Source organism: Garra rufa, chromosome 24 (genome assembly GCF_049309525.1).
Source record: "Garra rufa chromosome 24, GarRuf1.0, whole genome shotgun sequence".
Classification (NCBI taxonomy): domain Eukaryota; kingdom Metazoa; phylum Chordata; class Actinopteri; order Cypriniformes; family Cyprinidae; genus Garra; species Garra rufa.
Genome location: NC_133384.1, coordinates 26,691,163 through 26,708,589, shown reverse-complemented (window position 1 = coordinate 26,708,589; position 17,427 = coordinate 26,691,163). Strand labels below are relative to the sequence as shown.

Genomic DNA, 17,427 nt, shown 5'->3' with positions numbered 1-17,427 from the left:
CCTAGCTGTATGTATGCATTGCGGAGACCAGCTTTTACTACACGCATACTGAAACACACGTCACGCTCCCAGTAATTTTTGGCATTTGCATCTCACATGAACAGATAAACTCAATCTCCCAAACTGCTGTGAGTGTCACTTTTACCGTTTCATTTGAGAAAACTAGCATCATATCATACTGTATGACACAGAAACTTCACAGCAACCTGTCAAAATAAAAGTACGGTGTAACATGTAATGGGCTGGGTAGGTGTTGACGTTAAAAAAAACAATCTAATAGGGAGAAAAAATAATTTCAGTGTTAGTTAGTTAGTAAACACAAGTACATCTAATTGAACATAATTTATTTTCATCAACAAATTATCATAGAACAGCTTTATGAGCTTTATGATCCATTCTCAAAGACTTTAAGTCATTATTTGGGTAGCACACATATTCTGAATGCCTTCAGCAGAATTCAAATTAGCCATTTTAATCTAGATTAATCTAGATTAATTCCAAGATTTTAATCTAGATTAATCTAGATTAAAAAAATTAATCTATGCCCACCCCTAATATATATATATATATATATATATATATATATATATATATATATATATATATATATATATATATATATATATTTGAAATTCAACAAAAAATTTAATTTAGCAAATGAACTCAACAAAATAAATATAAATATGAATGACTTGAACAAATAAATATATATATTGATATGGAATTTCAACTAAAAATTTTTTTTGACAAATTCAGTAAATTAAACAGGCTATTTTACAATGAAAGGGTACCTCCTAAGATTTTATTTTATTATTTTTTATGAAAATTTATAAAAAAAAAATGAAATCTTATAAAGATTTTACAAAATAGGCATCATCTAATATCTATTTAATTAACAAATTAAATTAGGATTAAATAACAAAAGCATTTTCTAATATCTATTTAATTAACAAATTAAGATATTAAATAACAAAAGTAACACATTTGATGAATTTTATATTATTACAATTACAGGTCAGAAATCATGACTTTATTCTATCGTTTTGAAAAATAAAATCTAAAAAGTGTTCACTTGAAAGTTTCACACTTGAAGTAAATATTCTCAGAAAAATATTATAACAAATAAATACTTATTGATAGAATTTCGACAACTAAATTAATAACCATGTGGTAAAGCTAATTCAGTAAATTAAATACTTTACAATGAAAGGTACTTTCTTTAATTTGACAATTTCCTTTTTGCTAAATGCACACAACAAAAGCATGCTATGTCTGGCAGCTTTACATTATGTAACACTACAATATAAAAACAACATTGTACACTGCACTTCAATCAAAGCTCACTGGACTCATTTCCATTATCATTATTTTACAGATTTCTCCACTTTGATTCCTCTGTGAAATTTGTCATTAAATCTCACCTGTCATGTCGGAGAGCTCTCATGTCCACGTACACAGTAGTCGGGTCTGGTCCTGACGTCCCCTGAAACGCACATCATCAAGCCATTAATCAAGAGATACAAACGCTAATACAGTTCATACTGTACAAAGTACTATCATTTCTCTAGGGGACGGGTAGAACTGGTCAATGTCCTCTGAGTCAACCCACTTCAGCTGTTAAACTAGTTAGTAGCAGAGCCTAGAGATCACAAACTGAAAACATGGAGTTTGAACAAAATAAAATAAAAGGGTGAGACAGCAAGCAAACAGAGACATAAACAACCTAAAATTTCAACCATCACCCTGAAAGGCACACGGTTATAAACGATGCCTTGAACGGAGGCGTTTTAGAAAGCAGAGCGAAAAATAGGAATCATTTATGAAGCTGGGATGACAAATGTGTGGGTGTTTGTGAAGCAGAGAAAAAGACGGCTGCAGATGAAAGCTGACAGACCCTTCAAAAATCTGAATGCACCCCAGTATCGCAGATCTTTCGCCACTGGGTGGACGGGAAAGTGTTTACCGGCTGCTTTGTAAACATAGGTCTGCCTCAAGGCTCTCCATTAGTGCTTCAATGCTCCTCTCAACACAAGTGTAATACGCTGCTTTGACCTTCACATGAAAAGTGCAGAAGATAGTGTCATGGATGGGCAAATTTTGGGCTTTCTGCCTTCATGTTATAGTAGGGTATAATAGAGATAAAAGTTTACAGGGATAAAAGACTCAAAAGCTTTTTTTCTGAACCACTAAACGGCATAAAAACTGACTGCAGAACTTCTAAACATCTGTAGTTCACTTTGCACCAATATTTAAAGGGATAGTTCACCTAAAAATGCTAATTTTGTCAATTTCTCACCCTCATGTCATTCCAAACCCTTAAGACCTTCATTTACCTTTAGAACACAAATTTGAATATTTTTGATGTAATCCGAGAGTTTTCTGACTTTGCATAGACAGCAATGCAACTGACATGTTCAAAACCCAGAAAGTTATTAAGGACATTGTTAAAAAGCAGGTCATATGGTATTTTAAAGTGTCCTAATATTGGAGTCCCTTACAACAGGTTTTAATACATCTAAGGTCAGAAAACATTGTAATTTTCTCAGAATATACATTTATACATAGTCATTTGTCAATGATTTCGAAACAGTTTGTTCAAACTAGCTTTGAGTGTAAGCCTACTCTGCTCTGATTGGTCAGCTGGCCAAGCCTGTTGTGATTGGCACAGAGAGGAGTACTTGAGAAAGTTAGTGAGTGCTGCCATCTGCGTTGCCAAGTCTGTGGTTGTTTTTGATGTTGCGGGATGAAGCGATCCTAATAATGTCATATTTAGCCCCTGGAATGCAAATTTACCAGAGGAATGCTGAACAAAAGGTGTGTATTTTACACCCTGGAACGCGGCTTTTAACGGGGGACCCCATTTCGAAATGCGACTGGGCTATTTTTGAGTAGCAATTGGGCGGGTTTTGTTGTGAAAACCTGGCAACCCTAATGTACCTTTACATAAAACAATAATATAGTGCTCCTATCCGTTCTTGAAATAATGAAAAAAACATTTTGTTTAAAACTTATGTAAGCGAATCATACCAACAGCCAAAGTTTAGCTGCTAAACTGTAAACAATAATGGTGGATACGTTAGCCGAACTGATTAAACAACACGGTTTGTAAATTAAAATACGTCTAAGTTACATTCTTTATTATTAAACGAAGTAATTAGAACAACGACAGTCTACATTAATTGACCCATTCTTAGGAAATAGTGGGTTCACAACGAATTATCAGAACTATTTCAGCAAGACAGTAATATTGTGGTTTACCTTGAAACCTAAAGCTGCACTAGGTATACATCACATATTAGCACAATAGATATTTTGAGCACTCACTTGAAGATGTACACATAATGTACGAATCGTACTTACAGGTTGTGGTTTGGAGACGCTTGTTAGTCCAAATAAAGAAGATTAGAAGCCAAAGAAGCTAAGATTAGAGAAACAGTCCTCGGTAAAATGACGAGCATACAATGAAAGGTTCGAATTGTTTTGCTGTGGAATCATGGGAAAATTTTATTTTAACCACTGGTTCTTAACATCATCATCTTTCGCCAATGAAAACCAAACAAACTTGCTTTTACAGCGCAAAACTTCTTGACATGATGTAAACACTAACTAGTGGAAGTGTTTGTGGACAGGTCAGACTGTTCGTATATCGCAGGCAGGTGGAAATTATGCTAATGTGTTACCCAATGGCGTAGATCGGTAACAGGCAGAAGATTCGACAATATGACGACTCGTTAAGGCGATTCTGAGTCTACTCTTTCTTTTGAGAGACAATATCTTTTATGTATAATGCACTTTTTTGAGTAACTTTGTAGACTGCTTACACTAAAGGATAGCTTCGAAAACGTCTTGGGTTACGTATGTAACCTCGGTTCCCTGAAGGGAACGAGACGCTGCGTCGCAACGCTGGGAACGCCTCCTGCGTGAGCACGTCCTGAATCATGTGTGCAACTAGTCTAATAGGAGTGTGAGACGTCACGGGCGTCATGACGTCACCGACCAGGAAGTATAAGAGCATGTACGGTGAAACACAGCGCTAGCTTCTGGAGACAGCAAGCGCTGCAGGGATGCCGAAGTATGGCCTCAAGACGCAGCGTCTCGTTCCCTTCAGGGAACTGAGGTTACATACGTAACCCGAGACATTCCCTTCCAGGAAACTCGAGCTGGAATTGGTCAGCCTTCCTCCAAAGGGCAGTTCTGTGGACGTATGCGTCCAGTGCTCGCACTGGACACATACAGTTAAGCTTCGCCTGGTTGGGCTCCCGAAAGGGAGGAGGATGAAAGGCCTGCAGCACGACAGGCCGTGGTGCTACTGTGGGGACCTTCGGAAGGTACCCCACTCGGGGGTATAGAAAAGCTTTGGCCATGCCGGGTGCAAAGTCTAAAAAGGAAGGGGCCACTGAGAGGGCCTGAAGATCCCCAACCCTCTTGAGGGAGGTAATAGCCAGCAGGAAAGCAGATTTAAGAGTGAGAAGACGGTCGGAGACCTCTTCTAAAGGCTCAAATGGAGGCTTGCATAGAGCCTCAAGCACCACAGCCAAGTCCCAAGGATCGACGCAAGAGCGTGCTGGAGGTCTCAACCTCAGCGCACCGTGGAGGAAACGTGTAACCAGGGGGTGTCTGCCCACTGAAATGCCACCGAGAGGGGTGTGGTAAGCAGCTATGGCCGCCACATACACCTTCAGGGTGGAGTGGGTCAGCCCGGTGGAAAGACGGGCCTGTAAGAACTCCAGGACTGTACCAACTGGGCAGTTAACTGGGTCTAACTGGCGATGTCCACACCAAGAAGTAAAAAGTTTCCACTTTGAGCTGTACAGTTTCCTTGTAGAGGGAGCTCTGGACTGGAGGATGGTTTCCACAACCTCGGCTGGGAGACCAGAAGCTATGAGTTGTGCCCCCTCAGGGGCCACACCCACAGTTTCCATCGCTCCGGGCAAGGGTGGAGAATCTCTCCCCCTGCCTGTGAGAGCAAGTCCGGTCTGACAGGAATCTCCCATGGAGAGCCATCTAGGAGGGATATCAGATCTGAGAACCAGACTCAACCCGGCCAGCACGGGGCTACTAGGAGAAGCTGGACCCCATCCTGGCGCACTCTCGCCAGAACTCCCGGGAGCAGAGCAATCGGGGGAAATGCGTACAAACGTAGCCTCGGCCAGGTCTGTACCATAGCGTCCAGTCCCAGAGGAGCTGGATGAAGAAGAGAGAACCAGAGGGGACATTGCGCATTATCGCGAAGAGGTTCACCTTAGCCTGGACAAAAACTATCCAGATCTGCTTCACCACATCCGGGTAGAGCATCCATTCCCCGGGCCTCAGCCCCTGCCTCGACAGGATGTCTGCCCCCAAATTGAGGTGCCCAGGGATGTGTACTGCTCTCAGCGAAAGGAGTTTCCCTTGGGCCCACACAAGGATCTGGTGCGCCAGCTTGTACAAGGGGCGCGAACGCAGACCTCCTGGTGGTTGATATAAGAGACCACCACTGTGTTGTCGGTGTGCACCAACACATGGTGACCTCTTAGGTCTGTGAGAAAGTGCTTCATAGCCTGAAGCACAGCCATCATCTCCAGGCAGTTGATGTGCCACGTGAGATGATGGTCTCTCCATCGACCGTGGGCCGAGCGGCCACTCATGACCGCTCCCCATCCAGTGAGAGATGCATCTGTCGCAAGCGTGATGCGGCGACAAGGAGCTATCAGCACTGGGCCCTGAGTCAAGAACCAAGGCTTCCTCCACATGTCTAAAGCACGAAAGCATCACTGCGTGACTTTGATCATGCTTAGTTGATTTCCCCTCGGGGAAAACTCCTTGGCTTTGAGCCACCACTGTAGGGGTCTCATGTACAGCAGGCCAAAAGAAATCACATTGGACGCAGCTGCCATCAGACCTAACAGTTTGTGAAACTGCCATACAGTGAGTGACCGGCCCTCTTTCACTCTCGCGACCTGGGTGCGGATTGACTTGATACGAGCGGGGGACAGGATTGCCCGCATCGTAGTAGAATCCCACACCACACCGAGATAAGTGGTTCTCTGAGCTGGAGAAAGCACACTTTTCTTGGCGTTTAGTCTTAACCCCAGCACTTTTAGGTGTGACAGAACAACATCTCGATGTTGAACTGCCATCTGTTGTGATTGGGCCAAAATCAGCCAATCGTCTATGTAATTGAGTATGCGGGTGCCCTGGAGTTGCAGAGGAGCCAGAGCTGCATCCACACACTTCGTAAAAGTGCGGGGTGAGAGTGCTAGGCCGAAAGGAAGAACCCGATATTGGTATGCTTTGCCCCTGAAAGCAAACCTCAGGAACTTCCATCCTTCCAACTTGTGTTGAGGAAAGATGGAGACGTGAAAATAGGCGTCTTTGAGATCTATAGTCACAAACCAGTCCTCGGACCTGATGTGTGAGACCACATGTTTCACCGTCAGCATTTTGAACTTGAGGCGTCTGACCGCACGATTTAGAATGCGCAGGTCTAGAACAGGTCAGGTCAGCCCTCCATCTTTCTTTGGAACAATGAAGTACCGGCTGTAGAACCCGTACTCTCGCTCGTGAGGAGGGACCACCTCGATGGCCTCCTTCCCCAGGAGAGTATAGAACAGGCCTCAGCCCTCCATCTTTCTTTGGAACAATGAAGTACCGGCTGTAGAACCCGTACTCTCGCTCGTGAGGAGGGACCACCTCGATGGCCTCCTTCCCCAGGAGAGTATTTAATTCCTGTTCCATAACCAGAGCCTGCTTGGGACCCACCACTGTGGGAAAGACCCCGTTGAAGGGGGGAGGAGGTGAACCGAACTGAATGCGGTAACCCTCTTCTACAGTACGCAGGACCCACTGAGAGATATTTGGCAGAAGTTTCCACGCTGCCAGAAAATCTACAAGGGTGATGCCCAGCGGCCCCCTGAGCTGGAGGACGTCGAGGGACGGTGAGGGAGAAACCGCTGGAACGCCGCCGCTTGGCGTTGCGCCTCCTGGTGCCTCACGGCGTCGTCGAACAGACCAGAGGGCACAAGCGGGGCGTCCAGAAGGAAGACCCTGTCTTTCTCTTTGATGTTAGACAGGGTCAACCATAAGTGTCTCTCCGTGGCCACCAGGGCTGCCATAGACCGCCCAATGGAACGAGCGGTCTCCTTGGTGGCACGGAGAGACAGGTCAGCGGTTTTCCAGAGCTCGGCTAGATCTTCAGGCTGAACTCCATCGCCCTCATCCAGCTGCTTCAGCAGGTCGGCTTGGTATGCCTGTAACACCGCCATGGTGTGCAGACACGCACCAGCCTGACCTGCTGCCGCATAACCCTTCCCCACCAGAGAGGACGTTCTCAGTGGTTTGGAGGGAAGGGTTGGAGCCTTCAAAGAAGATGCAGCGTCGGGGGACAGATAGCTCGCAAGCGTCTGTTCCACCCGAGGCATCTCCTTGTAAGCGCTCTCTGACAACCCTGCCATGTGAGAATAGTGAGCGGCAGACGGGCTGTAGAGACGCGCCGAGAAGAGTGTTTCCCATGACTTCGACACCTCAGTGTGGAGGTCAGGGAAAAATGGAAGGCTCCTGCGGGGAGGTGATGGCCGAGATTGCAGAAAACGCTCATCCAGCTTGCTTTTCCGTGAATCAGCCTGTTTCTCGGCCGGCCAGTCTAAACTGAGAGCAGATACAGCACGGGAAACCACCTCTAACAGCTCCTCAAACTGGGGGGACTGGGGGTGCGGTGCTTCGTCATCGACACCCTCCACATCAACCTCCTCGGAGGAAGAGAGAAGAAGTGCCGAGCCTTCTCCCTGGGGGGAAGAAACCGCAGAGCGGGCTTCCGAACCCAAAGAGAAAGCGACAGATCCACCAGGTGAGGAAAGAGATAGGGACTCGCCCGTCTCCATTCCCTCTGCTAGATCTATTTGCGAGCCCCACGAGTGTAATCGCTGCTCTGCCTCAGCGGAAGCGGGACCAGACCCGCAAGGAGCACTAGTGAAGACTCCCTTCTCAAAGAGAGCCTTCCTAGAGCGAAGCACCCGCAATGGCATACACAAGCAGTGTGGGCAATCAGCCCCCTCGAGGGCTGAAGCCGCATGCTGTGCACCCATGTGTCCTCACTCGTAATAAAGCGAGTGCAAGGAGGCACACACACTTTGTAGTGCTGTTGCTTATGTTTTTGAAAAGATTTGGACATAACTCTCAAAACAAAAGCTGTGCTAACTTGCACAAAACGGAGAGTCATTAACAACCCAGACAGAAGTTAGCGCTGTGTTTCACCGTACGTGCTCTTATACTTCCTGGTCGGAGACGTCATGTGACGTCTCACACTCCTATTGGACTAGTTGCACACATGATTCAGGACGTGCTCACGCAGGAGGCGTTCCCAGCGTTGCGACGCAGCTCGAGTTTCCTGGAAGGGAACCCATATGACCTGCTCTTTAAAGTATTCCATGTAACATCAGAGGTTCAACCTTAATTATATCTTAACTTGTGTTCCGGAGATGAATTAATGTAATTAATGACAGAATTTTTCTTCTTGGGTGAACTAGCCCTTGTTATTTAATGTTACTTAAAATACATATTAGAGTTTGGTGAATTTTAATATTGATTTATCCTTAAAGTGAATGAAACCAGCTATTTTTTTTCATACTGTAAATCACTTTCTGTATATATTGTTTTGGCAATGTATGGTACAGCTTGATGTACAGGATAAGTCTCTCTTCCATTCGGATTTTCCTTATGTCAGATGAACTGTCGAGTAATCATTGTCAACGCTTTGCAAGGTCAGCAGCAAACAAGACCGGTTGTCTGAGCACGTCACGTTACAGTGTTTGAACAGCGCATCGTTCCTTAGAGTTTGCTGCATTTGAGGACCGACAGCGTGAGTCATGTAAAATGGCCTTTATGGAACAATACAACTGATAAATGAACAGACAGAATACAAACAACTGCTGCCTTTGAGTACAGGCTACAAATGAACACTCATCATTTTGATCAAATGAATGTAATTATTTTTTTTTATGACTGATCATTACTAAACTTGCAACGACTGTTCATAATGAGGCACTCAGATGCCCCAACTCCATTAGAATGAAAAAAATATCTAGAATACAGTGCTGTGAGTGATGATGTAGTTTGGTAGGCCAAAACCCAATCCACCTTATTTTTCCCATGAGAACAGACGTGGCCATTTGTACATTTTATAGGTCTGGCTTTCGGTCCCATCCGCTCCCAGCTATTTTTAGCAGTACAAATCAGCTGGTTTTGCTGCTTGATATTGCAAATCGCTGTGTCTCACCATATTATTTTAATTTATTATCTTAATTATGAACACACTGGTTTGTAGTGCAAACAGTTTTACCGTTTACTGCACGTTGTTATTCTTCTTGTTATTTCCCTACCCGCTAGTTAAGATGTGACGTGAAAAATGCTGTTTCCGGGTCCAAGCCTCAACTCGTTTTACTTGAGCATACTATCTCAACAGCCGTTTATGAGCACAGTTAATTCATATTACACATTTAAGCAGCAGAGCTGTATTGCATCTCTGAGCAACACACCACAGTGTTTTGTTTTTGTAAACATCAAAACATTAATGAAAACTTGAAACTTGAATTGGTAACAAGCCTTTTAGTATGGAAGACCGTTTCCGCCACTGAATAAAAAATTGCGAGTATACATCTCGCAATTCTGACTTTTTTTCTTAGAATTATGATATAAACTCGCAATTCTGAGAAATAAAGTCATAATTGTGTGATATAAACTCGCAATTATAAAGTCAGAATTGCAAGATGTAAACTCACAATTCTGACTTTTTCTCAGAATTTCGAGTTTATTTTGCAATTGTGACTTTTTTTCTCAAAATTGCGAGTTTATATCTCACAACTGACTTTATAACTCACAATTGCAAGTTTAAATCTCATTATTCAAAGTAAAAAGTCAGAATTGTGAGTTTGTATCACCAAAAAATATACAAACTCGAAATTGCATAAAAAAGTCAGAATTGCGAGATAAAAACTCTTTGCAATTTTCTGCAATTCTCGCAATTGTGAGTTTTTATCACGCAATTCTGACTTTTCTGAGAAAAAAAAATCTGAATTGTGACCCGCAATTGTAAGTTTACATCTTATCTTATAGAAAAAAGTCTGAATTGCAGACAAAAAGTCGCAATTACCTTTTTTAAATTTTTTATTCAGGGGCGGAAACAGACTTCCATTTTACAGTGACTTACTATTTGAATTTATTGATTACATTTAAGAATTTAACACAAAAGATGATGCATATATTAATAAAGGTTAGAAAAAATGCCTTACAAAGGTAAAAATGCCCATAATGGTAAACATAAATTGTGTGGAGACGTTTAATGGCCCTAGACAACTAAGGTGTTTCATATGGTTTTGTGATCCAGGGTCACATTTTAGGTCTTTAACCCAAAACCCACTCTAAAACCCACTGATTTCAGAACGATGGAAGCCGAAGTGCTAAAAATGCTTGTTTCAATGTTTTGGCCTAGAAAAACAAGTCGACCCTCCAGTATATTATATGTAGTTCACAAACAAAAACAGGCCAGCAGAGGTCTCCCTGTGTCTAAAGCACAACAATCAGCTCTGTCGACAAGACACGGTCCTTAGAGACACATTTCAGATCACTGACTCACTCAATGCTGGAGTCTGTGATATTTCATGTGTAGGCACTCATGTTCCGAACAAAGACCCTTGTTTTTGTGATGTCACGGCAAAACAATGTGGTGAGCGAGGGAGGGGAAGCACGATTCTACCTAATGGTGATGATTATAGAGCTCTATGCTACAGGAACACTACTAATGACTGCAGCTGCACAGTAATATGCAACTCTTAACCCAGTGTAAGTCCAGGTGAGCGGCAATCCCACTCGGGGAAAAGTTGGATCTCACCGCTCTGAGGTAAGATCAAACCGAGGCATCTTTCCTGAGTCCAGAAAAGCAGCCCATTAGGTCAGCCATTAGTCTGATAAATTAGTCACACTGATCGGGACGGATCCGGCTGTTTACTTCCACTACATTAGCAAAAGCCACACACCGCAAGGATCAAGAGCCCAGCAGCCGAGGGGGGAGGGGGGGGGGGGGTTAAAAAAAAAAAAGCTAAAGTCGGACCCCATTCCACACCCAGTGCCAGATCGAGCGGGGAGCGTTTAGACTTCCCTACCTGATCCGCAAGCTTCCCGAGCCTGTGGGGCTACAACAGCCAGTGAGCAGATGAGAGACAGGGAGAGAGTGAGGAAAGAGGAATAGGGGGTGAAGATTTATGGATGTGACAAAGAAAAGAAACAAATATGAAATACAAAAGGAGGAAATGAGAGCCATGTGGGACAAAAAAACAACAACATGCAGAGTGTCAAAATAAAAAGAAGTGAAGATCTGAAGATACTATTGGTTGATATTATTTTTCCTGACCCAGTTTTATATGTAAAATATAGTATTTGCAGTTTATATATATACAGTTGAGGTAAAATATGTACATACACCTTGAAGAATCCAGAAAATGATGAAATGAAAATTGTTCATGTTGTTCATGAGCTGTTTTTCAGAAAAAAAATCTTCAGGTCTCACAGATTCTTTGGTTTTTCAGCATTTTTGTGTATTTGAAACCTTTCTAACAATGACTGTATAATTTTTAGATCCATCTTTTCACACTGAGGACAACCGAGGGACACACATTCAACTATTACAGAAGGTTCAAACGCTCATTGATGCTTCAGAAGAACAAACAATGCATTATAAGCTGGGGGTGAAACTTTTGAATAGAATGAAGATGTGTACATTTTTCTTATTTTTCCTAAATATCAGATTTTTTTATTTTATTTAGTACTACCCTTTAGAAGCTACAGCAGATACTTACATGTTCCCCAGAAGACAAAATAAGTTACGTTTACCCTGATCTTCAAATTCAGAAAGTTTTCACTCCTAATGCATCATCTTTCCTTGTGGAGCATCAGTGAGTGTTTGAACCTTCTGTAATAATTGTATGAGTCCATCTGTTGTCCTCAGTGTGAAAAGATGGATCTCAAAATCATACAGTCATTGTTAGAAAGAGTTCAAATACACAAAAATGCTGCAAAAAAAAATTGTGGGACCTGAAGGATGTTTCTGAAGAACAGCGTGCAATTTAACTGTTCAAGTGACTCATGAACAACTATTACTAAACAAAAAAATCAGCTGTGGATCATACAGGTAACAACACTGTATTAAGAATCAAGCGTATGTAAACTTTTGAACAGGGTCATTTTTATAAATTCAACTATTATTTTCTTTTGTGGACTATATGTAAACGTCTTTTACATGAAATATCTTATTCAGGTCGGTACCAAATAGAAAATAACATGCATTTTGTAGGATCCCTCTTATTTTGGTAAAACAATTAACTTTTTTTTGATTCTGCAAGGTGTATGTAAACTTTTGACTTCAACTGTACATATATATAATTATCTCAAAGCTTCTCATTTATGCCTGTGAGGCTGTTTAGAGTATTTTATGATTTAATGGTCATTAGACTCCCAAGTGAAAAATAATTCATATCTCTAGTATGTAACCATAGAAACATCTGTAGTATGACTGAGTGGTTTGGTGCTTTGTGCCTGGTAACAAAAATTCTTCATGAAAGCTGGTGGGTGGAAGTTATAACTGCTTGTATTCTGAAACTAACTCTCCCAGAGTTCACAGGTTTATTTTGTGAAAATACCCATCTGATTGCACAATATCCCACTTAAAGAGATAGTTCGCCCAAAAAATTAAAATTCTGTCAATAATTACTCACCCTTATGTCGTTCCAAACATGTAAGAACATCTTTGGATCACAAATTAAGATATTTTGGATGAAATCTGTGAGCTTTCTGACCCTAAACAGACAGCAATGCAACTGACAAGATTAAGGCCCATAAAAGTAGTAAAGACATTGATACAATAGTCCATATGAAATCATATTTTTGTTTTCTTTGCACACAAAAAAGTATTCTCGTAGCTTCATAAAATTAAGGTTGGACCACTGATGTCACATGAACTATTTTATACTATTTTGTGTTCTGAAGATGAACACAAGTCTTATGGGTTTGGAACAACATGAGGGTTAGTAATTAATGACAGAATTTTCATTCTTAGGTGAACTATCCCTTTAAATGCATAGATGCTTGGCAAAAAATAAATTAATGGGCATGAAATGCTGATTATAGTGCTGTTTTATTATATTTTATACACTAGCATTTAAACATTCAGAGTCGGTAAGGATTTTTTAAATGGTTTTGCTCACCAAGGCTGAATTTATTTGATTAAAACTATAGTAAAACAGCAATATTGTATGAGTATATGAATAACTATCATCAACTGGCCACTCTACTCAGCAGCAGCTTTGGAAAACCCCATATCAGTTGACTAGCCCTATTTTTGACCTGTGTTCTACATATATGTTTACATCAGCCGTGACCTGATTTTACCTCTACAACCTCAGGATATCCAATAATGCTGCGCTACTCTCACTCGAACGCAAACTAAAGGCACAGTGAAATCCTCTCGGCAAAGTTTGAACGCTAATCCCGGCTGCAGTTGGCTTGCTAAAACAACGCTGGGATTGGGATTACGACCCAATCTCTGCCTCGTGTTTTCTGGTCAGCATCAGATTAACCGCTGACACGCTTACTCAGACCCACACTGACCTGCAGGCAGATGGCCAGGTTCACTCTGCATCCAAAGGAAGTGCTGACGGCTCGCGGGTGCAGGCCCAGGTCTTTAAAGAGCTTGGAGAAGGACTGGGTGAGGGCTATCCTGGGCCTCTCCTCAGCGACAACCACACACGTCCTGACGCGGGATAGGTCAAGTCCACGGGACTAAGGGATAGAGAAAGAGAGAGAGAGCAAATGAGTCATTGACCTTAAAATTTTGTCAGGTGAATCTAAAACACTTAAAACACATTTTCTAGGACTAGATTCTTATGATAATGTTATATTGTTGGTATTTAACTTATATTATACATTTTTATAATACGAAACATAATACATAAATACAAAACTACAACATTATTTTTTATATACTTATTTTAGATATTTTATATTAGTGTATTTTATTTCTAAATCTAACAATTCTCAATTCATTCCTAACAGATGTCACTAAGGCAGTCTTACTATTACAAATAATTATATAATATTAATATAATCATATTCACAATCACAGTCATTATGACATTACTGGTTGATATTTTTTTCCCATCCCACACAGTGTTGTTGATATCCACTAACAAAAAGGAAAATTCATTGAAAAGTATTATTTTTATATCATTTATAAATGTATTATATTTAAATTAGTTATTTATTATGATAACTTACATAAGGTACTATACTTAAATAATATTTTAAATATTTAAATATAAATACAAATATATTTAAAATATATTTACGTTTTGAAATGTCTTTCTTATCAGCTACAAAATCTTAATATAATTATAATCATAACCATAACCAATTAGAAATATAATATAATATATTTAGATTATATTTTTCTTTAAAATATTTAAATACTTTCAAATATATTTTATATTAATATATTTTCATTATCTCTTTAGCTGATGTTGTCAAGGCAACAAAATCTTAATATAACAGTAATCATTACTATAATCAATTATAAATATAATATAATAATATTTTATATTATATTTTTCTTTAGAATATTTTAATAATTTAAAACATTTTTATATTAATATATTTTAATTTTAAATGTAAACATTTTCAATGATTCTTTCTTATCAGCTGATGTTGTCAAGGCTACAAAATATTAATATAATTATAATAATCATAATAAAATATAAATATAATATACTATTTTTATATTATATTTTTCTTTAGAATATTTAACTAATTTCAAATATATATTTTAGATTTAATTAATATGTATATAGTCATTAATATATTTATAATATATTTAAATATTTTCAAATATATTATTATACTTTAATTTAAAAATGTAAAAATGTTGAATGATTCTTTCTAATCAGCTGATGTTGTCAAAGCTACAAAATATTATTATAATTATAATCATAATCAATTAGAAATAATATAATAAGCATTTTTATATTATATTTTTTAGAATATTTTTTCCAGTCCACAGTGTTCTTGATATCCGCTAGTAAGAAAAAATTAATTGAAAAGCGTTATTTATATATTATTTATAAATACATTATATTTTAATGAATTATTTATTGTTATAATTTATATATAGTAGTATTCTAATATATTATTTAAAATATTTAAATACAAATATTAATATATTTAAATCATTTCAAATATATTTTTATATTAATGTTTTCATTTCAAATGTATACATTTTCAATTAATCTTTCTTATCAGCTGATGTTAAGGCTACACAATATTAATATAATTATAATCATAACCATAACCATAATCAATTAGAAATATAATGTTTATATTATTATTATTATTTTTTTTTTAGAATATTTGTTCCAGCCCACACGGTTGCTAATATATTATTTTAAATTTTTAAATATTAATATTAATATATTTAAATATTTGTAAATATTTTATATGAATACATTTTAATTTTAAATGTAAAAATTTTCAATGATCAGTTGACATTAACAAGGCTACAAATGATTAATATAATTATAATAATAATTAAAATTATCAATAAAAATTAAAATATCAATTAAAAATATAATTATTTAATATATTCATATTTTATTCTTTAGAAAAAGTAAAAAGGGTCAGTTGATACATGATTGTTCTGCTGATGTTTTCCTTAAGCTCCATTTAAAGAAGAACTGAAGGAGCTGGAAAGACAAAGTCTGGCTAAAAGAAAACATTTTCAGTTCTACCTCATTATACCAAAAAATGTCTCATTTTTCCTCCTCATTGATCGTTGCGATGTTAATAAACTGTACTCGGCTCCAGACTGCAGTTAGTAACTATGGCAATCTCAATGACTAAATCAGAGTAAATAAAACAAGATTTTACAAGACAGGCTCGCCAGGAGGCACGGACGGCCTTTCCTTCACTAACTCAGAACAGACGTTAATTACACACAGTCACACCTCCTGAACACAGAACACACACACTCAAGACCACCAACAATCACCTTCTGTCACCGCCGAAAATATAACATGAAATCTAACCAAAAAATGCCTTCGGAGCTTCCTCAAGAAAAAAAGCAAGCGAATGACTGACACTTCAGAGGGAATCTGGTACCTTGAGGGATTCTGTCTGCAGGCCCAACCCCTTGGTGCAAAGCTCCATGACGGAGTACGAACAGAACGTGTCTCTGACCCGAAACTGACTGACAGCCAGCAGCCACAGAGCGGGGTTCACCTCCAGCTCGGACGGGGGAATCAAGATGGACTGATGCCCTGAATACACACTTCACCCAGTGGGAAGAGACAGAAGAAAACACAACGTTACCACCACACAACAAACACAAGAGCAGAGGAACCTGCTCACCCTGGCAAATAAGACACATTGGGAGAACAACACATCAGTCAAGCGAGACAGGAGCTGAGCACACACTTTACGCTAGAGGAGACACAGCACAGCATAAAAACACACACTCGTGTGAACGCAGCACAAAAGCAGGATTTTTCAAGGCAGCAGTCTATTGAGAAACTGGTTCAATACTTGAGCGGCTCGCCTGCCTGCACAGCGTTTCAGCCATCAGTGTTTCACTGATGCGACAGGGAAATATAAAATACTTCACTGATGAATTGTTACATATCCGAACTCAATGACAGCATCTGTGGCAATGCTGTTGATTACCACAATTTAAACTGTTCGTCTGTTTTAATTACAGTCATCATTACAGTAAATGACTCATAATAGAGTTGAAAAGAAAAAAATAACTTGTAGTTTTGTAGTTTGGCAAAAATCTGTTTTAATTAAATCAGAAGTTCACTTCCAGAATAAACATTTCCCAACAATATACTCACCCCCATGTCACCCAAGATGTTCATGTCTTTCTTTCTTCAGTCTCAAAGAAATAGTTTTTTGAGGAAAACATTCCAGGATTTTTTTTTCTATATAGTGGATTTCAATGGGACCCAACAGGTTGAAGGTCCAAATTGCAGTTTCAATGCAGCTTCAAAAAACTCTACACGATCCCAGCTGAGGAATAAGGGTCTTATCTAGTGAAACGATTGGTCATTTTCTTTATTAAAAAAAAAAAAAAAAAAAGTATATTTATTGTTTATACAAGGTTATGCCTTATGTACGTGGAGGTATCAACCCAGTGCTTACAAAGCGAACATGCAAATAAAGTGCTTTTACAAAAAAGGTTAAACAACTATGTTGGATAATTTTGAAGTTGGAGGAGAAAGCTATTCCTACTCTTTATTTTTTAACCAAAGTATGCAGATGAAGACTTAACCGTGTATATTTTTCCAACAGGATAACGTAATGTGTAAAGACATGCATGCACATCGCTGAGCTAGAGCAAGCTGAGCATTTGTGGTT

General features: G+C 39.2%; 1 protein-coding gene across 1 annotated transcript in view; it reads right to left on the bottom strand.

The window, feature by feature from the left end:
* The window catches only part of dip2ca (disco-interacting protein 2 homolog Ca), a 145,093-nt gene that overhangs the window by 9,131 nt on the left and 118,535 nt on the right, over positions 1–17,427 (bottom strand). Inside the window, exons 18-20 of the mRNA XM_073830585.1 lie at positions 16,174–16,342; positions 13,636–13,806; positions 1,422–1,483 (exon numbers count right to left, since the gene is read on the bottom strand). Of these exons, the coding sequence (XP_073686686.1) occupies positions 1,422–1,483; positions 13,636–13,806; positions 16,174–16,342 (402 nt within the window). The remainder of the gene's footprint in view (positions 1–1,421; positions 1,484–13,635; positions 13,807–16,173; positions 16,343–17,427) is intronic.